The sequence below is a fragment of the Gavialis gangeticus genome, unplaced genomic scaffold (assembly GCF_001723915.1).
Source record: "Gavialis gangeticus isolate Ggan-Ray unplaced genomic scaffold, GavGan_comp1, whole genome shotgun sequence".
NCBI classification, from domain to species: Eukaryota; Metazoa; Chordata; order Crocodylia; family Gavialidae; genus Gavialis; species Gavialis gangeticus.
Window position 1 is genome coordinate 14,249,736 of NW_017729034.1, and position 26,449 is coordinate 14,276,184.

The window sequence follows — 26,449 nt, forward strand, 5'->3', positions numbered from 1 at the left end:
AGCTCAAACAGGTCCAAGGAGGTGATCCTCCCCCTCTATGCAGCACTGGTCAGGCTGCAGCTGGAGTACTGCGTCCAGTTCTGGGTGCCGCACTTCAAGAGGGATGTGGACAACATGGAGAGGGTCCAGAGGAGGGCCACTCGCATGATTAGGGGGCAGCAGGGCAGGCCCTCCTTGTAGGACCTGAACCTGTTCAGCCTCCACAAGAGAAGGCTGAGGGGGGATCTAGTGGCCTGTTACAAAGTAGTCAGGGGGGACCAGCAGGCACTGAGGGAGTCCCTGTTCCCCTGAGCACTACCAGGAGTGACTAGAAATAACGGTCACAAGCTGGCAGAGGGTAAATTCAGATTAGACATCTGGAGGTGCTACTTCACTGTCAGGGCAGCTAGGATCTGGAACCAACTTCCAAGAGAAGTGGTGCTGGCTCCTACCCTGGGGGTCTTTAAGAGGAGGCTAGACGAACACCTGGCTGGGGCCGTTTGACTGCAGTACTTTTTCCTGACAAGACAGGGGGTTGGACTTGATGATCTGCTCAGGTCCCTTCCACCCCTACCAACTGTGAAACCATTTAACTATGTATTGAATTTGATAACACTTATTAGTAACCAAGAGCAAACATGTTGACACAGCTACAGCTCCTCTCACAAAGAAGAGGCTCCCTGTCTCAGAACTCTGGTGAAGATTTCTGTTATTTCTGAAATGATTCATTGAAGTGTTGAAGATTGTATTTAACAGTCTGGGAAATTAACATACAAACTATGCATTATGCATCATTTAAAGTTGTTCTGTTTAACAGATTTAACATAAAACCTATATATGAGAATACATTAAAAGTTTCATCTTACAACACTGTTTGTCCTATACTCCCTAACTTCAGGCACACAGATCTCTAGTAGCACAACCAGAACCTTAACTCCGCCCCAGGAGGGACATTGGTTTTTCAGCATCATCTTTGCTAACAACTGTACCACAGGAAAATTTAAAGGATGTACATAGGAGATAGCATAAAGACCAGTTGTCTGTAGTGGAGGCTGAAAGATGACAGGGTTTCAGCTTGGGTTATCACCGTTATAATGTCCCTAAACTGAGCAGTTGATAAGACCTTGCCTAAAATCATAAGTCTGACAATTTCAACTGTAACTTATTTTTTAATGCAATCTAAACATGGGTTGGACTGGTTAGTAAGAAGCTACCTTTCAATCTAAGACAGTGGGGACTGATCTTTTTGGTCAGCCTGCCACAAAGCAAGTTTTGCCACTGATTCTCTTCCCCTGCTCTGCTCTCTCCCCCCTGCCTTATTTATACTGTTCTCCCCACTTGTTGCTGGATCTGCTGCATGCCAAACAAAACACCTGTGCATGCCACTGGGTTAGCCACCCCACATCTAAGAGGTCTAAAAGACGGATTTGATTTTTCTGAATTTCTAGCAGACCTAGGTTCAATTCCATAAAAAAAATCCATTAAAAAAAGAAGTGAATTGCAGTTAAGACTGCCACATTTTCAGACTAGACCACTGGAATCCAAAAAGGCATTTGAGTCTTCATCCAAAGACATTAAGAGATGGAGAATCCATTACCTGCCTCAGAAGTTCATTGCCATAATTAACCTCCTCCTCCACTATAAAAAAAGAGTACGTATTATTTAGTGTGAATGTCTGACACAAGGTTCTAGCTGGGTTCTGTTAAAGTAGGGCTCTCCAAATCCAGCACACAGCCAGGGCCACACACAACACTGTCATGAACCTTTGCCTTCCCCTGCAGGATCCCCTCCACCACATGGGCTGTGCCAGAAGCATGCAGCCCACTGCCCTTGCCATGCAGGCTGTGCAGACCCCCAGTCCGTTTGCTCCACAGCAGTGGGACACATGGTACTGGGGCTCACATGCACCCTGTGGCCTGCCAGGAGGACAGCCCTGTTAGAGTAAAGAACTCTATCATGTAATGGAATAATTGCTAGCAGTAATAAGCTATTATTCTTCATGAACCAATAACTAGAGCTGGCAGATTTAACAGTTGACAGGTAAAGCCCAGGACTCCAAAGACAGTTTTGGAACAGAATATATTCTAATGATTCCCTACACCCTGTTTTCTCCATAGCCTCAGTGTGAATAGGGGAAATGCTGGCCACTGAAGACACAAACTTATTGCTGCCTGTTCTTAAAAAGCTGGGAAAGGTTTAGCCTCAGCAACCCTGTACAGGAATTTATCAGCACAGGCAGTTTGTCCGTCAAACTAAACAAAAGATTACAGGGCATCCACAGATAGGGATTTTCAGAGCCCTGTAACTTGCCCAGGTTTGTATGGATTTTCACAAAGTAAAAACAAACAAACAAACCCACACCTGCTCCCAAGTGACCTTACTTCCAAAATCTGCAGCCCCTGCTCCAATGCAAAAAGTCAATATAGCTATGTGGCAGAAAGCCACCTTGGTTTCTCCCCAAAAATCTCTGCCCTGTGACACTGTGATTTAAATCTCTGTGCTGTGACCATTCAATTAGGATGGGCCCAGCACACATGGGACCACACCCTCAGCCTGTCTCTTTAGGGAACTTGAGCTGGCTGCATTCCTGAGGGAGGGGGGAAACCTGCTCCCTCTGCTTACCTGACTTGCATCACTTACCTGGGTAAGGGATTTCTACCTGGGGAGCTGAGATCTGCCCGGTAACAGGTGATGCATTTCAGATTGGTTGGCTGACAGCCAACTGGGGCTGACCTCCGCTGGCCCAGGTGAATGAGGTCACAGGGGCTATATAAGTTAGGACGGGGAAGGAGGTGCTCTCCTCTCCGGCCATGAGGTGACGCAGCAGCCAGGCAGGGGACAGAGAAGCCTTAACATCTGAAACTGGCTCTCTCCCCCCAAACTCACGAGCTAGGAACCGCCTGCCTCCAAAGGGAAACTTCACCTGCCTTTGGAAGATGCTTGTGAGTAAGCTACTCAATCTGATTAGATATTTAGCTGGAAGTATCACAGATGCGTAATCAAAAGGCTACCACAGCCAGACTGTTTGCTCTTTAGGATTTCTAGATATTGCTCTATCCTGTACCCTAGTTTACCCTACCCCCTGTAATCAATAAAGTTCTCCTTTTTGACTGGTGTGGGAGACTTATTGAGGGGTGGGTCTAAATTATGCCTAAGAGACCCCTTAGGTCTGTGGACGAAGGGAGACTATACCTTTTTGCCCCCGGACTTGGGGAAGTACCCCAAGTGCCTGTATTGGGTCAAGTACCCGTGGGACTTTAGGCCTCTGTTACCCCAAGGACACAGGGCCGCGAGACAGTCCATTCTTGGGGTGGTGGCGGCACATTACCCCCAGACTAGCGAGTGTGCTCTGGGAGAGGGGTCGGCCAGACATAAGGCGCCCCTAGGGAGGCATTCGGAGCCTGGAAGGTGGTCGGGCGCAGGGAGGTGGGCGGCTCGACGCAGGAGCACCCCCTACTGGCCCGCCTCACATGGTGGAAACAGCAGAGGGATACGAATACCCAGCTGTGTTCCTGAGGTGGGATCTTTGCACCCACCACAAGCTATATGAAAGAAAAAATGTATTTGCAAAACAGCTTGTTCTTCCCTTTTCAAAAAGGACCATTTTTTGCTGAAACAGAAGGAAATAAAACCAGCTTGGAATATGCACCTATGATGAAAAATTTTTGCACAAACTGTTAAATTGCAATAGAGTTATAAGAAACCAAAAGGAGATCTTATAACGGCAAGTGTTAGGAAAAGCCTAACTGCCAGCTCTGCTTATAAATTAGAACATATTGGGCGAGATACAAGATGCTTTACTGTTCAGTAGAGCAGTTTACTGTGCAGTAAGTGTTCACGTCTACACATGCACACACTTACTGTGCAGTAAACTGCTCCAATCACAAGTAAATGTGCTACCTGAAAATGCAAGTAGCAAATTTACTTGTGATTAGTTACGGTGCAGTAGCACTCTTGTAGACACCTGGCTGACAGCAAATGTGCTCCTTCCTAGTCAGCTGGGCAGCAGAGGGCGGGAGATTGCTCCCTGCCCTCAAGAAGCTGCTTGCTGTCAAGGGAGGCTCAGCCACCAAAGCTTGGGCAGGGACTATGCCCACCTGCCCAGCAGCAAGGAGCTCTCAGCCCCCCACTCCAAGATTGTGATAGGGAAGCGGGGCTGGGAAATCCTTATCTCTCAGCCCCTACTTCGCCATATGGGGGGAGGGAGGGCAGGAAGATCCTTATCTCCCAGTGCCAGCAGTTGAGGGGCTAGTGTTAGGAGATCCTTATATCCCAGCCTGAGCTTTGGTGAGATAAGTATCTCTCAGCATCCCCCTCCTGTGACTGCAAAGCTGGTGCTGGGAGATAAGGATCCTGCTGGTGGTGACTGGGGAGCCTGTTTGCTGCCCAGCTCCATGATTGCAGAGCTGGGCAGGGAACAGGCTCTCTGGCCCCTGCCCCACAATCATGGAGTAGGGGGCTGGGAACCAACCCAATTAGGGGCAAGTCCCAGCCCCATGCCCTTATCTGCCAGTGGGGCAGGGGCCTTTGCACCTGCCCCATCCCTGTAACTCTTTCCAAGGCCCCTGCCCCCAGTTTGGAAGCTGAAGCCAGGAGTTCCTTGCTGCCAGGGCAGGGGGACATTGTCCCCAACCAGTGGCGGAGCCCACCCTGCCAGCAGGCAACCCCTTGGGGGCAAGGAGCAATATCCCAGCCCCCGCCAGGAGACAGCCATCTCCTGGCCCCATGATCCCTGCCAGCCCCTGGGTTAGCACCTGGGGGAGCCTAGAGGCTGCAGGGGGCTGTTGCAGGGCTGGCAGGGCCAGGAGCGGACTGCTGCCATGAGCAGCAAATCTGTTCCCAAGTCTCTGCATGTGTATTTGTGAGTAAACTACTCCAGGATCAAATGCATGTGTAGACACACCCACAAGAGTGTATATATGCATAAAGCTATTCATTTGATCAAAAGTTATGGGACAAGAGTAGAGGTTCAAAATAAATTTAATTTTCAAAATTTAGTATGAAAGACCAAATCCAAAAGCAGAATATTCTTTAAAATCAACTGCCAAACTTGTAGAGAAGTTTAAGGCCAATATAAGCAAAGAGAGCTTAGGCTAATATAAGCAAAGGCAGAGATATAAATGACGTAGTTGCTCAGAACAGCAGAGCAGAATGAGAGCTGCATAGATGAAGAGCCTGAATGCACCACTGCATGTAGTAAAGTGTAGTAAAGAAAGAATATCTTTGAAACATTGCAGGGTGGGGGTAGGAGGGGGGAAGGAGGAGGGGAAGGTTAAGGCTACAATTCTCAGCTAGGGTGCCATGGTACCTTAGGGTACTGCTGGTTGCCATGTAATTTTAGCACTATTTGTGTGTGCAAACACCTACACATGATTCACAAGATAAATCCAGAGATTTCAAATAGGAATCCATAGTGTATATTCTGACCTATCTTTCCAAGTTCTTTGCAACAGAAGTATTGTTCTATAATTTTTCTGTAGTCCAAAGATAAGTGAAAGCTAAAAATCGGGATTATCTGCGGGCTGCCTTGACCGTATTCAGGCTGAAAACCACTGGGTTAAGTGCTGACTATTATACTCCTACATAGATAACAAAACTTGATTATAGGCTCTCAAATTGAGTGGGTAAAGGTATAAGAAGATTCATTGGGTAGAAGCTGAAGCTAGATAAATACATATTAGAAGTAAGGTGCAAACTTTTATAATGGTGATGGCAGTCATTGGAACAACTTATCAAGTGCTGTGGGGGATTCACCAGCAGGGGTGGTTGTTCACAACTGGATGTTTTTCACAAAGATTCTAATCCAATTGAGCTAGTACAGGCCAGTCCTATAGCCTGTGTTACACAACTGTCAGACTGAGGGTCACAACAAGCCCTTCTTAACCTTACTATCTAAGAATCTGCAAAGGTCCAAAGCAGAGCCCAAGGATTTCTTCTGCTACCAGCAATAAAGAAAAAGAAATCACAACTTGGGTAATGTCCCTGGCTGCATGTCAAACCCACCTACTAGAACATCACTGCTGTTAGAAACCCTGACTATCAGCTATCTAATCCATTAAATCCTGCAGGTCAGCTCCAGATACGTTTGTCCTGAAGGAATATAATAACCTGTCTTCAATATAAAAAAATCTTCTCAGGAAATATTGCCTGCAGCTTGGCTGAAAATATCTGAAGGAACAGCAGCCCTGCAAGTCTCCTATTTATTGTTTCCCTTAGGAAACCAAGTATTTCCTGTTTAGTAGTTTTCACTAAAAATTTACCCATATCCACATGATGAATCCCCCTCTTTTGGGTACCCAAATCACATTATTTGCCTCTTACTAAACACGATAAATTCCTGCTATTGACCTGTTCTATAAGCTTGTGTGCCTACATATGCTTCTCTCTTCCCAGTCTCACACTCTTCCAAATCTCTTAAAAGTCCTCAAAACCAATCCCCACATCTCAGAGTTGAGATTGTCATCCCATTTTAAGAGTGACATATAGGTTCCTTACAGAGTTGCTGTATGAGGTTATTTTCCTGCTGCTGAGAAAAGGCTTATATCCAATGCAGACTTCTGGAACACGTTTCCTACCAGTTTCATTTCTGGTCTATGTCTACTCCTTTTCCAGCATTTTAAAGCCTTGTGACTTCTACAGCAAAGGTGGCTATGCACAGATGACACGTGTTTGCCTGCAACCCCAGGATACCTTTCACCTCTCAGACGCGAGGAAAATGTGTCCAGGTTTTGTCCTTACCTCCTCTTTCTCCTTTAAGAAATAAGCTTCCTGATACTCTCATCCTGTAAATACTCCCAATAGTCAATTTGACATTTAGTACTATCAATAAGAAAAACTAACAAATTTAGCTAACATCTTTTAATTTTTAACTGTTCATAAGATTTCTTATGTAGCTCTGTAATAGAAACTAGTGTTTTACCAGCTAACCAATGCATACTCTGATCCCAGTCACACTTTGTGGGGCATCTATGAATCTTCAGTCTGATGAATCAGAGGTGTTTTGTCACTGCCATTCAAAGACAAAAGAGTAAGTGGGAGAGCTCAAGGACACTGATCAAGAGAGAATCATGGATATGCTGAAGTGAAGTAGAGGTGGGTACAGACAGATGAGCTGATAAATTTTCCAAGATTTGCAACAGCAGAATGGGTCAGTGAATAATCCAGGGATATGTTATCAGTAGCTGCAGAGAGAGTGTGAAGTCAAGCTCAGTATCTCAGTCTTCAAACTGCTTCCATGACAGCCTTCCTCAAGTTGTAACTTGGCCTCTTTTAAACCAGGAAGATTAGGTATGGTAGGCAAGTTAAACTAGCTGGTCTTGGAACAGCTCATTACAAGTATGTCTGAGAGATTTTGATGATGCAGAGAAACAGTATTTATCTGTGGGGGTGGTTATAGGATGATGTAGGAGCAGGGGTTCTATAACTTTATGTAAACGAATAAGATGAGATGCCATCCTAAATCTCAAAAGAGGGCAAAGATTTTCTATGATCACCAGTTACTCTTCCCAGTGCTCCTAAGAATTCACAAGACCATCTCTGAAGTATTTGCCCTTTTGAGAAACCTAAAATTATAAACAAGCTAAACCAGAAACAGGCAATAAGGTTTTCTCACAGCCTGAAATTTGAGGCATTAACTAAATTGCTTGTAATTCGCCTACAAAGTATGAACAGGGAAAAACTAGAGAGTAGGCCTGTGTGAACAGGAAAGTATTTAATTTGGATTCGGCTGATTCAGAGGACAGTGATTCAATTCTGAGATTCGCATCATTATCCCGAATTGATTCAGCTGAATCGGCTTTGGAAGATTTGGCACTGATTCAGAGAGATTTGGTGATTCAGCCATAGACTATAACGGGGAATCACTGAAATACCTAAAATGTTGTCATTTTTTGGCAGATTTGGCTGAAAACAGCAGGAATGGTAGTCCCTTCTGAAGGCACAAAGCCTGCTAAGTTTCAAGGAGATAGGTGCAGGGGTTTCTGGGAAACCTCAAACTGCTGAAAGCAAAACTCATGTCGTGTGTGTTAAGGCACAGCAGGGTGAAGACAGCAGGCATGGTAGCCCATTTTGAGGGCATGAGGCCTGCCAGGTTTCAAGGAGATAGGTGCAGGGGTTTCTGGGAAACTGCACTTCAAGCTTCTGAAAGCAAAACGTGTGTGTGTGTGTGTGTGTAAGGCGCAGCGGGATGAAAACAGCAGGGATGGTAGCCTGTAACAGGGGATCTTCCTGGTGCTCAGGCAAAAACAGCTCACAAAAGGGACAGAAAGGCTGCCGATAGAGGCCTATGTGCTGTTTCTACATCCCTCCCCCATAGCACTGTGATTGGAAGGGGACTTAGGGAAAGATCACAGTCACTGGCCAGCTACAGATGTCAATCATTCCCCCCACACCCCCTCCCTCTTCTCAGTTTCTGCTCCCCTGAAAGACTGCCTTTTGAATCTCTGAATCATTTTCTGAATCTTTTCCGAATCGTTTTGGAGGTATTTTTTGGTCTCCCAATTCGATTCTGATTTGGTGATTAGGCCTCTGAATCAGGCTGAATCTTCTCCAAATTGAATCGTTGACTGAAGCTTTGCACACCCCTATCAGAGAGTAGCAGAACCATGAACAGTGAGCACTGAGACAAGTCACACTTGTTTTTTAAAAATAATTTCACAAAGTTATTAGGTGAGGGGAAAGAAATAGTTGTGGCATGTGGATATTAAGAAATTTCATATGGTATCTCAAATTCTTATTCATGAAATTAAAATGATGTTGGCTGGAATGAGATCACTGTTATATGGGCAGTAATCTGCCTGAAGGACCATAAATAAAATGAAAAATCTTAAGTTGGGGGAGGTGGCTTTCAAAGAGATTGTTGTTAAATACATTATTTTTAAAACCTTTATTATTACCTTAAGGCATGAAAAAAGGTTTACCTAACCAACTAATTTATAGTCATCTAATATTAAAGAGAAATTGGGAAGAAGGGTATCTAGTTCGCCTATCATATTAATATAATTTGGGAACCATTCCACTGGAATCAGCCAATGTAAAACAAAACAAAGATCAGGATAATCAGGAACAGGTGGTATTTTCCCTCTCCTTTTAAAAATACCAGAGATTCTATTATTATTATGAAATTATTCCAAATAGAAATGCAATTAGAACAAATAATGATATGTGCGCAGAAGATTTGTGGATGGCTTAGACTGCCAAACATGGATGACAATAGATATTAAGTAGGGAAATTTAAAAAAATCTCTCTCCAGTTCAAGTATGGCTTTCAGTCTCACTGTACAGTACCAACAGCTATGAATGCCCTACAATGGGACACTTTTCCAAATTAAAAGAATTATTCACACACTACTTCTTACGAAAAGTACTCTTTGGTCCATGCTAGCTGAATGGGTTTAATGGATTTGGAGTTTAAACTTTAGCTTCTAAAAGTTTCAGCAAAGCACACTTAGAAATGCCTCCCAAAATGGAACAATAGGAGCATGACTCCAACCTACACACAATCAAGAACTGATAGCTATTTCTGGAAAATGAGCAGCAGAAGCAGTTAGTTAGCACTCACTCTTAAACTGTTCTCTTTAGACTTCAGAGTTAAGATGCCCATTGATGCCAAAGTTGCCACCTTTCAGAGTTACAGCTTTGATTTGCCTGCACACTACAAGAATATTGTATCTGCTGACACCCAAGAGATAATCTCCACAACTAGACCATGTAGAAACATAATTTCCTTTTTAAAAACAGAAGCGTAAATTCTGCAGGAGTTGACAGAGATCTCAAAGATGTGGTAGAATGGGTAGTTACTGCAGAATCCAACCTTCGGATAGAAGTTTGATTGCTTTCTGGTCATAAAGCAGAAATAAAATCAATGACTAGGTTAAAATACATCCCTACACATGCACATACATTCTAATTGGCTGTCCTGAGATCACACGAATACAAGGTTCTACTCATAACTATCTGTTATGATTATAGATGAAATACAAGGACTATATCTAGAATAATCAGTTTTTGAAATTGTTCTAAAAGGAACAATTACTAATCAAAAGGCTAGTTTAATAAACTATAAAATAAGGACTTAGCTCAGCCACTTAAGTAACACCAGGGCTAGAGCTCAGAGGATGACGTTATGCTTCAGTCTGTGAACCAATTAGATGCTGCCTTTGACATTTTCCTTACAAGTTTGCTCCACACAGTTATCCTGGCAACTGCCAAGACCTTTTAAGGATCTGATATACAGCCATTAGTTGATTTTCAAGAAATAGTTAAGAGGAAAGAACTGTATGGTTTTGGTAGACTTTATCCATCCAGACAGCACTATGTTAAGGTCAGTAACATCCTGAAAAGAAGCACATTAGTTAAGTCTTTTCTGGGTTCCCAGTTTCTGAAATCTTTTTTTTTTATTAGTATTCTCTTTGAAGTTTCACACTTCCAGATACAGAAACAAAAGCTGGCTAAGCAACTAGAATTTTACTAGCTTACCATTTAATTTTTATCAAGTCAGAGGAAGAAAATCTGAAAAACAGGACCTGCTTAATGTATCAGGTGTCATGAGAAGGATACTGGTTTCGTTCTTTTTTTCCCCTAACTACCCTGTTTTCCAACCACACCACTGGTGTCCAGTCACTTTACAAAGAAGTGAGGGTGAAGCAGAGTATTTCTATGACTGTCTCATGGGGGAAAGCACCTGGCCACAGGATTCGATGGAATATTTATAGTTCTTGTTCTCCACCTGGCTACTTATCTAGCACGCAAGTATGGCATCATCTGTCAACTTGCAAAATAATTCTGCATTTTTATGGAATTAAAACAGCAGCCACAAACTACAAGCAACTGTTGCTTGTGATTTACTTTCAGAGATATCATTATCCCTGTATAACTAGAGATGAAGCATGGACAGCTCAGACTAAGGTACTTGTTCCCATCCGGACTGTGATGAATAGTGTTGTTTTTCTAGTCTGCATTAGAGCAAGCAGCTGGTGTCATGACTTTTATGAGTTAGAGGATTCAACTTTTTCATCCTATAATTTTTTTAGAGATTGTAAATAAAGACAAATGCCATCTTTATAACTGTAGAATGACCCTGAGACAATGAAAAGTGTTGATATGAAGAAGTATTTAATATGTTTAGGTTTCTTTATTACTGTTTAGCACCAGGGTGAGCAAAACATGGCCTACAGGGCCCCTAAAAATTTTAGAAAATTAATTTTTACCTGCCCACCAAAAATGGCAGGCAGCCAGCAGCAGTAGGACCCAGGGGAAGCCTATGTCAGGACCCAGAGTCTGAGCAGCAAGCCCAGCCCAGGTCCACCCCACCCCAGCAGCTGGGAATCCCATGGTGCTGGCCAGGCCAGCCTGGAGCCAGAGTGGGAAGTAGCAGGTGAGGGGGTTGGGGGGGGAAGTGGCAGTGGTTAGTGGCACAAAGGCTGTGGGGACTGGAGTGGGAAACAGCGGGGGCTGCAGCAGAGAGTGGCAGGGGCCAAAGGAAGTGGTGCAGGGAGCAGCAAAGGCCACAGGAAGTGGTGTGGGAAGTACCAGGAGCTTCAGGGAGCAGTGGAGGCCATACGGAGTGGCGGAGACTGCAGCAGTGGAAGGGGGCTGCAGAGACTGTGGCAGCAGTGGGGGCCATGGGGAGTGGCAGGGGCCGCAGCAGTGGCGCAAGGAGCCGCAGGGAATGGAGGCTGTGGCTGGAGCCATGGGGAGTGGTGGGGACCACAGGGAGCAGTGGAGCCTGTGGCAGTGGCCGTGGGGAGTGACGTGGGGAGTGGCAGCAGCACAGGGAGTGGTAGGGGCCATGGCAACAGCATGGGGAGCAGTGGAGGCTATGGCAGGGGCATGGGGAGTGGTGGAGACTGCGGGAAGCAGCAGGGACCACGGGGAGTGGTGGCGGTGAGGGAAGTGGCAAGCAAGCATGTGGGAGGGAAAGCAAGAAAATGGCAGCACTGGGTGGGTACGGTGCCCTGGGACTGGCAGGGACTCAGGGTGGGGCAGCAGAAGTGCGGAGCCTGGGCAAGGGTGTTTGCCTGGCTGCATCATGTGAGGCTGTCATGCAGTCTGCAAGAGCCAGCAGCCCAGCTTCTCTGTTTCTCCCATCCCATCCCACACACACCCTGCCACATACTACCCACACACAATATACAATAGGACTGTATTTTGAGCTATTGTGCAGTCACCTCTAGATACACTTCATAAACACATATCAGAATTAAAATATTTTAAAATAAAATTAAAATAAGTTATAGTAGATGTTTTATTTTTTTAAATATGATTTGGGGGGTTTTCTGGTTTCAATATTATACCACTTTTCCTCCCAAAAGGAGTATTTCCAGGGCAAGGGGAGGGACTTGCATTGGCAAAGGTCAGGGGTTGGGGGCAGGACTTTCTGTTCCAATATGGTGACCAGGGGGCAGGGCTACCCATGCGGCCCTTGACAACTCCCCAAAACTTGGTAAGGGGTCCTTTGCTAAAACTAATTGCCTGCCCCAATAGCAACTGGAAGTTATGGCCTGCTAGGTCTCTGTAATCAGTCACCTCTCTAAGTATAACCAGCAAGTGCTCAGTGGAGCACAGTTTGGAAAAATACTGGAGATTGCAGGCAGGTGTCAAGTAGAGATGGATTAAGGAAGTAATCTTTATTGGCACTGCTTGCTCTCTAAAAGACAAACACAGCCAGTTTCATATTTCTGGTAGAATGTTACATGTGACAGTGGTGACATTTGGAAGCATGGAGACTTCAAAGACCATTACAATGAGATGCAACATATGTTATAAAAATAATTGTATCAAGACAAAACTTTAGGGGACACATATTTCCCATCCTTGTTCCTGAATAAGTGGGGAGATTTCCTGCTGGTGGTAACTGATGCAAATTCCCGGTGCTGGTTGTGAAGATAGGCAGTTCTTTGAAACCTCTGGTATGACCTGAGTGAGGCAGCCTGACAAAGATCCTGAAACACAGAAAGCAAGCCTAGCACAGCAGGGGGTTTGACTCACTTGGGAACAAAGAGCTAACAAAACCATGTGGAATGCTAGTCAGGAACCTATGCAGATGATGCTTTTCCCCCGGGTAAGATTAGCATATATGCAGACTGTTTAATGTTTCATATTGTTTCTCTGCAGAGCTGGAGTTTAAATAAAATGCACTGCGCTTTGTAAAAGCTCACTGCCACCATTCCTAAGGAAAAGCAGAACTGCTGGTGCTGAACTAAAGTAAACCTACTAGGGACAACTGCAACAAACCATAGGGGGACTGCCTACATAAAACCCAGGCCCAAAGGGAGGTCCTCTACTGGAAAAGGTCTCTGGCTTTCAGCTGTCACTTATGTGGGAGTCCTTCAAAAGGTCATAAAGGGGTCAGAGGTGCAGTTAAACCCAGAACTATGAAACTAGTTGGAGATTATGGTAAAATTACTGGCTGAAAAAACAGAAACATGTCAGATACTTGCCTGCACCCTGATAAGGATTAGTCAGGGTAGTCAGGGCAGTGTGAAGCAGCAAGAAAGCTGCTCCAGTGGCATTTGTCTGAACCAGTTGATGTCTTCCTCAAGCTGGACAGAAGGTCAGGCTGACTTTAAACTCTTCAGTGGTTTGAATATTCCACAACTGAAGTCAAATGCAAGCACTAAGAAGGCTCATCAGAAGAAGGCATAGTGAAAGCAGACTCCATTTGCACAGAAAGATCAAAACACACAGGCAGAGCCTAGTCCTTTAAAGCAATGTTTCCCAGCCTGTGGGTCGCGACCCAAAGGTGGGTTACAAGAATATGTGAAAGGATTGCAAACAATGACAGAAAAAAGCAGAAAATCACAGATTTTCTCTTTTCAAGGAGAAAAATGTGGGAAACTGCAGGTTTCCCCTTGAAGGCTGGCAGAATCTCTGCCTGCAAGGAGGGGCTGCAGGGAGTGGGAGGAGGGTGATGAGGCAGGGGGCACCACATGCACGTGGCAGCCAGGTAGCTTGGGGAGTGACTCCCCACTGCTAAGTCTATATGGCAGGGGGAGGGAGAGGGAGGGGATGGACATGCAATGCACTGGGGAGGCATGGTGGGGGAATATGCCCCACCAGATCTGTGCGCACACAGCAGGCTTGGGGCTGCAGCTTGGCTGGACCAACACAGGCAGGAGCTGCCTCCATGGCCCAGCAGGCGGGAGCTGGCATGGGAAGGTGGAGCCAGGCAGTAAGGCTCGCTGCTGCCAGGATGGAAAGTGGGCTGTTCCCTGGAGGGGAGATGGGGGGTTTGGGCAGTGTGGGAAGCGTGAGGGGAGCAGTGGCAGCAACTTGGCCATGGCGGTCGGACAGAGCCGCAGCCTGATGGCAGTGGCTGGCGGCAAGAGGAGGTGAAGACAGCCCCCCACCTCCATCTGTTACTTCTCATACTGCTGGTGGCACAGTTGGCATGGGGGTCTAGGTTGCAGAGAGTCTCACTGTCCTGCTCTGCCCTCCTGCACCAGCCCCTGCTTGCTGGGCCACAAAGACAGCTCCTGCCAGTGCCAATCCAGCCAGGCTGGAGCCCTGTGCCTGCTGTGGGTGCACACACTGGGAGCCTGGGGGTGGGAGGCAGTGGGTCAGGTGTGGGGGGCATCAGTAGAGCTGGGGGTTGAGTGAGGGGCACTGGCAGAACTGAGGGTTGAGGGGCCACAAGTTGGGAGTGAGGGGCACCAGCACAATGATGAATGTCACTTGGGAGTAATGGAGGGCCACATGCTGATATTGCTGCTACTGTTTTTCTGTTGATGTTGATTTCTATCTTTAAAATTTAGACTATTGAGCTGCTTTAACTTGTAGCATGTGATAAGTATTTTGGGGCCAAAACATCTGTGTGTTTTCTATTTAAACTATTTACTGGGTTGGGAATGACCACTGCTTTTGCACCAGGACCCATTTGTAAACAAAGGTTGAGAACCACTGCTTTAAAGGAGAAAGGGACAGACAGCCTCTTATCACCTGTTCCTGGGCCCAGTCTTTCATTACAAATGTTCTTCTCACCAGAGGACCCAAAAAGTTATCAATGTGTTATCAAGTTATCATGGCCTTATTGTTATAAACTGAACCATCAATACTTTTAATGATGTCTTTTAAATATAGAAGAAACAGAAGGTCACTGAAAGCATATCTGGAATGGATCTGATGTTCAGATAAACAGTACATGACACCAAGCAAAAAATATGTACTTAAAACACCGAAATGATCATCTTTGTTAGATCACCAGTTTATTTTAGTACAGTAACCCATTTACATCTAAGGTCCCCATTAAGACTGACTAACTTGTGTGCAATTCTGAAATAAGCAGTTGATCCATTTTTTCTAAGGAAGTTCTTAACATGAACAGTCTGTAATGCCTATGAGTTGACTTATGAATAGTGGAGGAATATTTACCACTTTCCTTCAGAGTCTATTCCAGCATCTAATAGATTTTACTCTTAAGAATATGTTCCAGATATTCATCTTATTGCTTGCTTCCAGTCCAACTAATTATGTTGCACTCCTGTTGTGCAACCCAAAATAAATTTAACTTTGGTATTAACATCCTCCAGACACTTTTAGATTATCATCATGTCTCCTTCATAGTCATCACTTATTCCACCCAGAGATTTAGTTTGCATGCAGCAGTAACCGCACTGGTATTAAACATACTATCTACATCTTTCATATAAAGAGAGCCTAATAGTCAGTGGTGTCAGCTAAAGCCTCCAATTGTAAGAGTATTTTGACATACTGTTAAATGTACATGTAAATGTACAAAGCTAATTTTCAAAAAATTTGCACTTGTTACGTAAAATGGGTCACATGCAGGAGGTTACATTCACAAATGGAGGCTTCATATGCAACTGATAATTTCCTCAAATTAGGAAAGTTGTAGCCCTTAACTTTTGTCTACTTAAACTCCTTATAATTTATGTCACTATCTTTGCAAGCCAAAGAAAAAAAAGAAATCAAGTTCTAAGGATTCAAGGACTCATTTATTAGTACCCTCCTTCCTTGGTGCTTCCCTGATACAGTCAAGACTAAGGGTTAGCTTTTTATCTCGCATATGCGGCAGCAAGAATATAAAAATGTGGGAAAATTTGGGAGACGGACACTTCAGATAGCTAGAGGTTTGATCTGCATAAAGCCTGCTGTAAATAAAAAGAAAACATTCATTATTACTGACTGGAAATAAAATGCACACGCCTTTTGGGAAGCAAAGTAGTCACCAGATACTCCACATATGGCAAGTATATTCTAGGGGAACCAAACACAGCTACCAATGAGAGAGACTGCCCCCCCCACCCACGCACACAATTGTGTAGGGGTTAGTAACCTACAGTCCATAAAAAAGATTGGATCTGCTCCACAAAGGTCTAATCTAGGCCGCATTTTACTAAGGGTACACTTGATTCCCCAGCCATTTGATCTGGTCTGTGTTTTGCTAATGGCACACCAACTGCCTCTTGTTACTCCAGCCAGCTGGTATAGCCCATGTGGAAAATGTGGAGGTCTTCCTTTCAGGAGCCTCTGTTCAATGTTGCTGGAGCAGCCAGAGGGGAATGGTGGCCTGAACTGCTGGATGCGTTACAAGCTACAGCTTGCATCTGCAGAAGGCTGCCAACACCTGTTCCAAGCTATTCTGGTCTAGCTGCATTCTGGAAATGGAAAAGACCCAAGAAAAAGACACCAGATCAGCCAGTGCAACCACTGGATCTAGGCCCTTTCTGGTTCTACAAATATAATTCTGCAGTGTTGTAGGAGTCACAAGTATAGACAGAAGATCTAGCACTATGGCCTTGGGCATTTGTTATCGTTAACCTCAGCTATATTTGAGTTTTCCTTCATCATTGCTAGTGATTTGAACAGAACATGCTATCAGTTTGACATCATTGGCAGCGCAAGTTTTCCTAGATAGCTATATCTGCTTATCACCATGGAATTCAGCTCTGCCAGGAAGTTCTTTAAAAGGATGACAATTAAATCTTCAAGGCACATTCAACCCACATCATCTGTTCAGAAAAGAGCACAAGTCCTAAAAAGAATCAACTGATTGATCGGTTTTCAGTCACTACTAGCCTGACTTTGATTTGAACCATCACTGTATACCTGAATGAGAGAACCCACTAGGATGGGGCCAAGTGAGTTACTAGGTTTTAAATAATAAGCAGTGAGTTTATATTTGCCACTGATTTGCCTTAACTTTCCTGGGCACTCCGGCATAGAAAAGCCCAAGATTGCTTATGTATTCTGCATTAGCCCTTAGGGGAAAATGTGTAAACAGTCCTGGGAGCAGGGACTAGACCCCAGGACTTGGCCCTCCTGGGCTAGGGACAGACATTCAAAAAGCCTGAATCTGAACTGATTTAATCTTTGCAGGTAAGTCTAACCTGGCTAGGATGAACCAGTTTGTAACCACACATTCTCTCTGGACTGAAGAAATGCTAGAAACCAGGTGGCGCTAGAGTAGCCCTCCCTCCCCTTCCACAGTGCTAAGATGAGGGGGAAAGGTGGCCAGGCCAGCAGGACCTATGATTAGGGAGGGTTCCCCACCCTCACTGTTGACAACAGAGCATTTAGTTACACAGCAGGGAGTTGTTAACATTTATCAGCCCATCAAAACAAAACAAAGCTCTCTCATTAGTTCAAGCTCTTCTTAAACAACTTTTTCCAAGGAAGGAATGGAGGGACATTACCAGCTACCTGTTGATAGCTCCAAAAAGCCCTAAGCCTGTCTGCTTTTGTCCTGGCTTCTCTTATAGCCTTCTTTATTCCAGGCACAGTCATGGTGGGCATTTATGTCAACCTCAGCATGTGGTATGCTAGCTAATGCTGAGAGTTGATTACATAATGCAGAGGGGAGGGGGAATCCCTGCTTGAGCAGGGAGTGGTGGTGGGGGGAAAGGGAGAGGGAGGTGAGCAGGAGGAAGCCAGGCAGAAACCGTTGTACCTGCAGTCTCTGCTAGAGCTGGAGCAGAGGGGTGGGGCCAGCCCCACTGGGTTGGAACAGAGAACAGAGCCCCGCCCAGGGTTGCAAATCATCTAGTATGCTGGGGGACTCTGGTTCAACCTAAACCAGGGGGTGTGGGATAGATACTGCATACAATGGTTTGACCCAAATCAGTTAAGTCTGACACTACATTCAATCAGGTTCATCTCAAACCAGTTTCAGTCATTTTCAAACTTGTTTATGTGCACTGAACACCTATTCCATTACAGGTTTAAACCAGTTTCTGATCACTTAAACTGGTTTATGTATAATGTCTGTCCCTGGCCCTGAAGGAGGGCCAGGGACAGACATTAAACATATCTATCCCTGGATCACAACATTCTGTTTCCTTCTGCTTCCTCCCTCTGGTCCCATGAATCTTGCAGCCTTGGCTGGACAGGTACAAAATACCCCCATCCCAACTTTGCCTCCATCCTGGTGATTAAGACATTCTTGGGAGATGGGAGAAGTGGGTTTGAACCCCTTCAAGCTGAGGGCACTGAACACTTCCATTTGCTTTTCACTTTCCGGGCATTTATTCTATCACTAGGTTATCATATTAGAGTGGTGGGTACCACCATCAATATTACCACTTCCTCTAAGAAAAAAAAAAAGCTTAAGCTAATCACCTATGCCCAATGGAATGACCACAGGCATTTACATCCAGGAAAGGGCTTTGAGCTGTGAATCCCAACCTCACATAGGCACTAAACTGAAAGCTGCTGGTAGGTGCTTACATCGCAGAGAGAAGTAGAATTTTAGTCACCCTCTCTTTGGCTGCCCTCCATTCAATGTGCTAGGTGTTCTGACCCCCATTTTGGGGAACCTAAATCTTCCCATGTATTATATATAGGGAACTTTCCAATATAACTCACCATTGCAAATACCTCTCCAGAAGCAGAGCGCCAAAACACCTACATTCTTTGTTGATCTGGTCTCCTAGTGACAGTAACATATCTTGCCCTCAAAGCAGAGAAGCAAGAGTGGAGGAAGGAAAAGGAGAGAAATCGTAGTCTGTGGCCTACTCCCCTGTGGAAAGACTCCAACTTCTGTGGATGTATCTGTGGCTCAAGGACTGGACTCTTAAGTTACCTCAAGACCCATCAATAAGCCATGGTAGACATCATCCTTGAATCAAGGGATTGTCAACACTGACAGCAAAAGAGAGTCAGGGCATTTGGGACCTACCAGAAAGTAAACTGGGGAGTGCCTTTTCAAGGGACTCTGAAAGAATAATTTTCAGCTTTGCTTATGCCACACAAAAAACAAGCCTTCCATCAATAATTAGCAGGTTAGAGTCTGATTCAAGGCCAGTGAAAATTAAAGGAGTCTTTCTACAATCTCAGTTGTCTTTGAATCAAGCCCTAAAACAGTAGTAGCTATATTTTCAGATTCCTTTGATTTCCTTGCTTAGAATGCAAACCCTTTTTGGATGGCTAAATTTTGTGAAAAAGGTGCACATAGCACCTGAGTGAAAACCATATATTAGATAACTGCACTGATTTAACCTGATCAATTTAAAATCAGTTCAGTTTAAGCAAGTGCAATTTTATAATTTGTAAAGGAAGGAAATACAGCTAATCTCTGCCAACAAGGCATGAAATGAAAGGGTCCTCTAACGTTTGTCACCTGCAGCACTTCAGCTTGAGAAGCATAGGAAAGTCATAAGTAAACGCGGACAAAAATCAAGTTCACTAGCAGAAAATAATGGTAATTGAAATACGTTTACAGTTTGGCATTTCTGCATCCCTGCAGTAGTTGCAAGAGTGGGATCTACCTTTCCAAACTATAACTTCCAGTTTTGTTAGTTACAGTAAAGCTGGCAAAGGTAGTAAAATTACAGATGCAAGGTTTGCCAATGCGGAAACAGCTAAATACAAAACAGATAAATGTGTGGAAGCTATGGAAGAGAGAGGAACTTTCTGAAGTGGGGGAAAGGAAGAAAAAAGGATTGCTTGGCTTCAGAAAAGGTACAGACACACTCATGCCTGTGTTTGGACCTGTATGTATCAAACAGATTATCTGCAGGTGACACTGAACACCAGACAGACTGGGTAGCAAACAAAGGATGACACTGAAATAGGAATAGGTTTTCTTTGACATGGATATACAGATAGGGTTTATCCGCATTAGTTTTTGCAAATTTAATATAAGACTTGGTTACAACTCTTCAGTTGGTTTAACAAAATGATTTTTCATTTTATGTTGAGTCTGACTATCATAAAGATTTATACATGCTTAAACTGATGAGAATGCATTTTGTGAACAGATCTTCAACTTCTCCCCCAAAAGGCAGCAAAAGTTGGGATATGGATGCTAACCCTGCTGAAATTTTCTACAGGAAGGGCTTTCTAGTGATATCTCTTACTGGACCAACTGCATAGTTGTGAGAGCTGATGGACAAGCTTTTGGACAGTGGACCTGAGGAAGAGCACCTGACACCCAAAAGCTTGCTTGTCAGCTCTCCCAGCCAATAAAAGGTATCACAATAAAGCCTTTCCTCTCAACATTTCCTGAACCATCACAGCTGCAACAACACTCCAAACATTTTCTAGAACACTAAGCATAAAGGAATAAGAGGCCTGAGCAGTGCTGTCTGCACTTGATAAAAACACAAGGAGAATCCCATATGGCTAAATAAGAGAATTAAATTTAAAGTAGTAGGAATACCAACCTGTGACTGCTGAAACAGAAAGCATCTCTTTGGATTGATACCACATGCAAGGATGGTAGCGGTAGTGTCTAGGATGCTCTGACTCAGAGAAGTTGGGTCCCTGGGCACTGTGAGGGAGTGCAGGTCGACAATGCTATATAACACGGAGTTATATTCCTCCTGAAGTCTCACCCAGTTCTGGATGGCTCCCAGGTAGTTGCCCAGGTGGGGAATCCCAGTTGGCTGAATACCAGAGAAAATTCGATCCATACCATTGTTCTGTTACAAAAAAAAAAAACAAACCAAAAAAAAAACAAACCAAAAAACCAAAACAAACAAACAAACAAAAAACACAAAGAAAGAAAATGAATACTACTAGTCTTCACTACAGGTACTTTACTTTGGCTGTCAACGTATTTTTCAGACGTTAATTATGCCTCACTACTCTCCATTCCCTCTTTCCTGCTGTGAGGCAAGTACACGCTGTTATGTGGGAAAAAAATCTCAGCTCATGACTGCCCAGAGTTTATCAGTCAATAAAGATTCCTATTTTTTTTTACTTCTGAAAAAAAATATTCTAGATTTCAGCATTAAATACTTGGATTGCACATGCAACAGTCCTCATAGGAAAAAGGATGTTCCACTGGTTTGACCACTTACCTTGGGGCATGGCAAGTCCCACCTCTATCACAAGATGCAAAAAATTCTATTGTCCCTGTTGTCATAGCATCTGAGTGCCTTACAATCTGGTAGGGCTAGGATCCAGAATTACCTGGAGAAATGGTCCAAAAAAATCAGATGAAATTCAACATGGAACAACTAAGCACTTGGAATGGAATAACCAAATGCACAAATACAGACTGGGGAATGATTGGCTAATCAACAGTCAGTAACCTCTTTTAGACTGTGGGCTGGAGTGAACCCATTCCAGTCAGAGATGGGCAAACAGCTACTTAGACCCAGTCATCACTGCTGCTTCTCTCTGTGGTAGCATGGTGACAGCACATGAAGATGGTGCATCTTCTGTGGGGACAGGGGAAAGTGACTGCTGCCAAAAGTCCCTTGCCACTGAAGTCCCTGATGTTGGGCCAGATTAAATGGTTCTGTAGGCCAAATCTAGTGCACAGATGATATGTGGCAGACCCCTGGACTAGGCTGTAGTACTACAGAGAAGGATCTGGAAGTTACAGTCGGCCATAAACTGAATATGAATCAGCAGCATACTCTTACTTACGGGGAAAGGTTGAAAAAATTAGGACTGTTCAGTACGGGGAGGAGAAGACTGAGGGGGGATTTGATAAAAGTATTCAAATATCTGAAGGGCAATTATAAAGAACAGAGGGGGCCAACCTTTTTTGCAGGTGTGCCACACAAGTTCTAAAACCTCTCCAAGTGCCACTCCACTCCTCTTCCCAAGACTGATTTTTTATTCTTTCTGCTCTCTGGCCTGTGCTCCCTGCCCAATCTAATTCTCTGCTTTTACCTTTCTGTTTGCCACTGTGTGGCCTGTCCCCTCCCTCATCTGCCTTGCATCACAAGAGGTTGCCTGTGCCACAGGTTATCCATCCCTGGGAAGGATAGAAATAAGACTTTTTTCTGTGGCCACATGGGACAGAACTAGGAGCAACAGCCTTAAATTACAGCAGATGAACTTTAGGTTGGAGATTAGGAAGAACTTTTTGACTATGAGGCCCCTGCCACACATTACACCTAAGATATGATTAATGAGTAAATCACATCTTAAATTGTAACCTGGCCACAAAAATCAATGTGATAAAATGAATAAACCACAAGTTAGTTCCACAAAAAATATGTAATAATTTGGTGGTTGGTTTCTATCACTCCACATTAACTCAATGTGTGGCCAGGTTAGACCCTGTGGCTGGGAGCCCTGTAAACTGATGAAACTCCCAGTTGTGGGAGCATACCATGCACCTGAGCTTGGGAGCTCATAGCTGATGGGGCTCCCAGCCACAGGATTGCATCATGTGCTCCTAGGGCTAAGAGTCCTGTCAGCTGATGGGGCTCCAAGCTGCGGGTTCATACCATGCACCCCATCAGTTGGTTTGAGTTCCCAGCCACAGGGGAGAACGGTGTGTCCCTGCAGCTTGGAGCGCAGGTCAGATGCAGGCTCATTAGCCCTCATGGCTGGGTCCCCATCTGCTGATGTAGCTCCCAGGTGGAGGAGCTTGCTACTTTCTGATGAAGGGGGAGCCTGGGATCCTAATAAGACAATAAGGTGTGATGCAATCTGATACATGATCTCAAAAATCACACCACCTGTAGGGGTGGACTGCTAGAGATTTTTTGGGCTGATACCAATGGCTGATTTTTAATAAGGCATATCAGCTGATACTGATCTGATTGCCAATATGCAGCCCAGAAGCTTGTACAGCAGCGTGGGTCTGGTAAATCTGTTGTAGGGGAAGTGGGGATGAAGATCAAGGCCCCCACAGTGAGGGAGGGAGCAGGGCTGGGGCAGGTGATCCCCAGCCTGGGCACAGCATGGGACAGAGCCGCGAGCGCCTCGTCCGGGGAGCACAGGAAGAGTGGTGGGGGGTGACTTCTGCTGCTACACGCACCCCAGGAGGGCATGGGGGGTGTGGTCCCCAATCTGTGCATGGGACAAGAGCAGGCTGTTGCTGTAGGTTGGGGCCAGGGCTGCACTGAGTTCTTCCCGGCAGAGAAAGTGGGGCATTGGGCTGGCTGTGCTCAGGGCGGCTGGCAGCTCTGGGAGTGGGGGTTATGGCAAATTTTGGGGAGAGGGGCTGCAGCACCCCCTGTAGCTCCCTCTCCCAGCACTGCCACCAGCCACAAGCGCAGCCTGGTCCAACCCCACCACTGGGAAGAGCTTGATGCAGCCCTGGCCGGAGCCCACAGTGGCAGCCCTACCTCACCTTGAGCACAGATGGGGGGGGCACATGCCCCCCAGGGTGTGCGTAGCGGAAGGAGCCATCCCCTGCCCCCTCCCTGCACCCCCCAGATAAGGTGCTTGTGGTTCTGTCCTGTGCCCTGCCTCAGCTGGCCAGCACTTGCCCCTGCCCCAACTCCAGCCCCACTCCCTTCCTTACCATGGGGGCCTTGATTTGCACCCCGCCACACCCCTACCCACCCCTCACAATAGATTTACCAGCCGGATACTACAGTCTATGCTGCTGAGCTACGCTCCTGGCTGCCTGCATGCTGCGCATGCGCACTGCATTTAATCGATGCCATTGACTACATCAGCCAAAAAACGCCGATTGCCAATACTGTCAATTTTCCTTATATTGGTGCGGATCCGATATGGGACCCATGTACAGCAGCTCCAGCCTCCTGCCATGCATGTGTGGCATGGCAGGAAGTGTGACTGTGTATACTGTCCAGCAGATCCCATCACGCCATCACCAGCATGTCTGGAAGGACCCTGAGGGTGGTCAAGTATTTGGAATATCTTTTTAGAGAAGTGTGGAATCTTCATCCCTTGGAGATTTTCAAAAGCAGGTTAGGAAGATTTAGTCAGCGATAATCCTACCTTGAGCAGGGAGCTGGACTAGATCAGGGGTTCCCAGTACCAGGCCATGAAAGGTTGACTGCTGATCCACAGGAGGGCTGGCTGCCGGATCAGAAATCTGGAAGTGACCGGCAGCCAACCCTTATCATAGAAAGAAGGACCAGAAGGGACCTGTAAGATCATCAAGTCCGGTTCCCTGCCATGGGCAGGAGGTAACTGAACTCAAACGAGCTGAACGAATTATTTATCCAGCCTCCTCTTAAAGGCTGCCAGAGATGGTGACTGCACCACCTCTGCTGGAAGTGTGTTCCAGATTCTAGTTACCCAAACAGAAAAGAAGTTTTTCCTTGTGTCCAGCCGAAACTTTACCTCGACTAGCTTGTGTCCATTGCTCCATGTCTTCCTGGGTAAGGGGGATGCTTTTCTGAAAAGCTGTTCTCCTACATCCTGGTGTTCTCCCTTGACATATTTGTAGGTGGCTATCGAGTCACCTCTCAGCCTTCTTTTGCTCAGGCTGGACAAAACTAAATCCCAAAACATCTCCTTGCTGGGCCTGTCCCCCAGGCCCTTGATCATGTGGGTGGCCCTTCCCTACACCCTTTTGAGCTTGTCCACATCCTCTTGAGTATAAAGAAGGGTTGGCTGCCTGCCCACAGTATTCTAATCCGCAGTTTGCTGGTCCGCGGTCACTTCCAGTCCACAGCATAAGAAAGTTGGGAACCCCTGGACTAGACGACCTCATGAGGTCTCTTCCAGCCCTACTTTCCTATAGTCCTACACAAATGAATCCATCCTGAATGCAAGGAACACATTCAACATGAACTACTATTTACTTCCAGAGAGGCAAAGGAGGGGAATTTTTGCTCTGGACCTGCAACTTATTTCCCCTTCAGCATAGTAGCCAAACTGATAGAGAAGCTAAGAATCACAGTGGAAAGAAAACCAAACACTTTTACTGTAAATACACACAACATCAAAAGGAATAAAAATCAGCTTCTCATTCCAATGAACTTCAACAGCTCATTGTAGTCAAACTAAAAAATGACAGTACAGTTTTAAAAGAAAGTTGGTTGCTAGTCTCTAATATTAGAATAATGAAACGGGTATTAGTCCACTGAACTACCCTCTGCAGCTATAAGTTGTCAGTGACAGAAAAATGAAAAAATAAATAAATAAATAAAATCACACAGCAAACACTTGCAGTGCAGCACAAAAATGACACCAGGAGTACTACATCAAAGTCTGGGCATGCTGATATTAATAATATCAACAAGCTGGAGAGTTCAAAAAGCAGCAAAAATGACAAAGAAGCTGAGAAACACTGGCTTGTAAAGAAAGTTTAAAAGAATTATATGTGTATCCGTTGGCCAAATGACAACGAACATCTTGGAAAGTTTGTTTTACTTTGCCCCTCCTTACTGGCTGACCATTCTCTCAGAGACCAAGCTGTCAGGATTTGATCAATTACCTCCAAAAAATTTCCCAAAATTGTTTTCTGGGTGCACTGAATTTAAGAAATGCTTTATGTGGAAATACTTTCCACAAGCTACATTACACAGGTGTGCACATGTGGGAAACCAAGTTAGCTAATAAACCCCATTTTCATCCTTAGATATGAAATCAATAGCAAGAACCTACACAAATGAAATATTTGATATGCCAAAGAGATATCAAATTTAATTACACTTATATTTGACTTTTTTCTATTACTGTTAAGATGGCCAATCTTCTAAATAGGGCCATTTAGTTTTTTGGGAGATGGGGAAACACTGACTGGAGCATGCCCAGGGACCAACATACAAGCTCCGTAGATGGGGACACTAGGAGAGTCACTCTTGCAGAAGCTGAGAGAATAGTTCTCCTTCAGTGTGACAGGAAGTTGAGGGTCTCAACTGGAGGACTCAGTTGCCTGTACACTAATGCCAGGAGCATGGGGAACAAGCAGGAGGAGCTAGCCCTCCTACTCTCCAGTGGGCATTACAATTTAGTAGAGATTACGCAGAGGTGGGTAAAATGTGGCCCACCAGCCCATTCTATCCGGCTGCTGAGGACCCTAAAAAATTTAGAAAATGAATAGTTATCTGCCCCTGGCTACCTGTCACACGGCTCTCAATGGCTTGCCGAAACTCAGCAAGTGGCCCTCCACCCGAAATTATTGCCCGCCCCTGGATTACAGACCTGGTGGGACTCCTCACATGACTGGAAAGTACCCATAGAGGGTTGCACCCTGCACAGGAGGGGCTGAGTAGGGAATAAAAGTGTAGGTGTATCTCTCTATGTAAGGGAGCAGTACAACTCCTTGGAGGCTGACATTGGCTGCAAAGAAGAACATCTTGAAATCCTCTGCATCAAACTGCAGGGGGTGGTGGGCAAGTCG

At 45.1% G+C, this 26,449-nt stretch overlaps 1 protein-coding gene across 4 annotated transcripts in view; it reads right to left on the bottom strand.

The window, feature by feature from the left end:
- Positions 1–26,449, bottom strand: part of WARS2 (tryptophanyl tRNA synthetase 2, mitochondrial) — a 131,138-nt gene that overhangs the window by 41,298 nt on the left and 63,391 nt on the right. For all 4 annotated transcript variants that reach the window (XM_019527333.1, XM_019527334.1, XM_019527332.1 and 1 more), the window contains one exon: positions 20,601–20,858. In XM_019527333.1, coding sequence (XP_019382878.1) covers positions 20,601–20,858 — 258 coding nt within the window. The remainder of the gene's footprint in view (positions 1–20,600; positions 20,859–26,449) is intronic.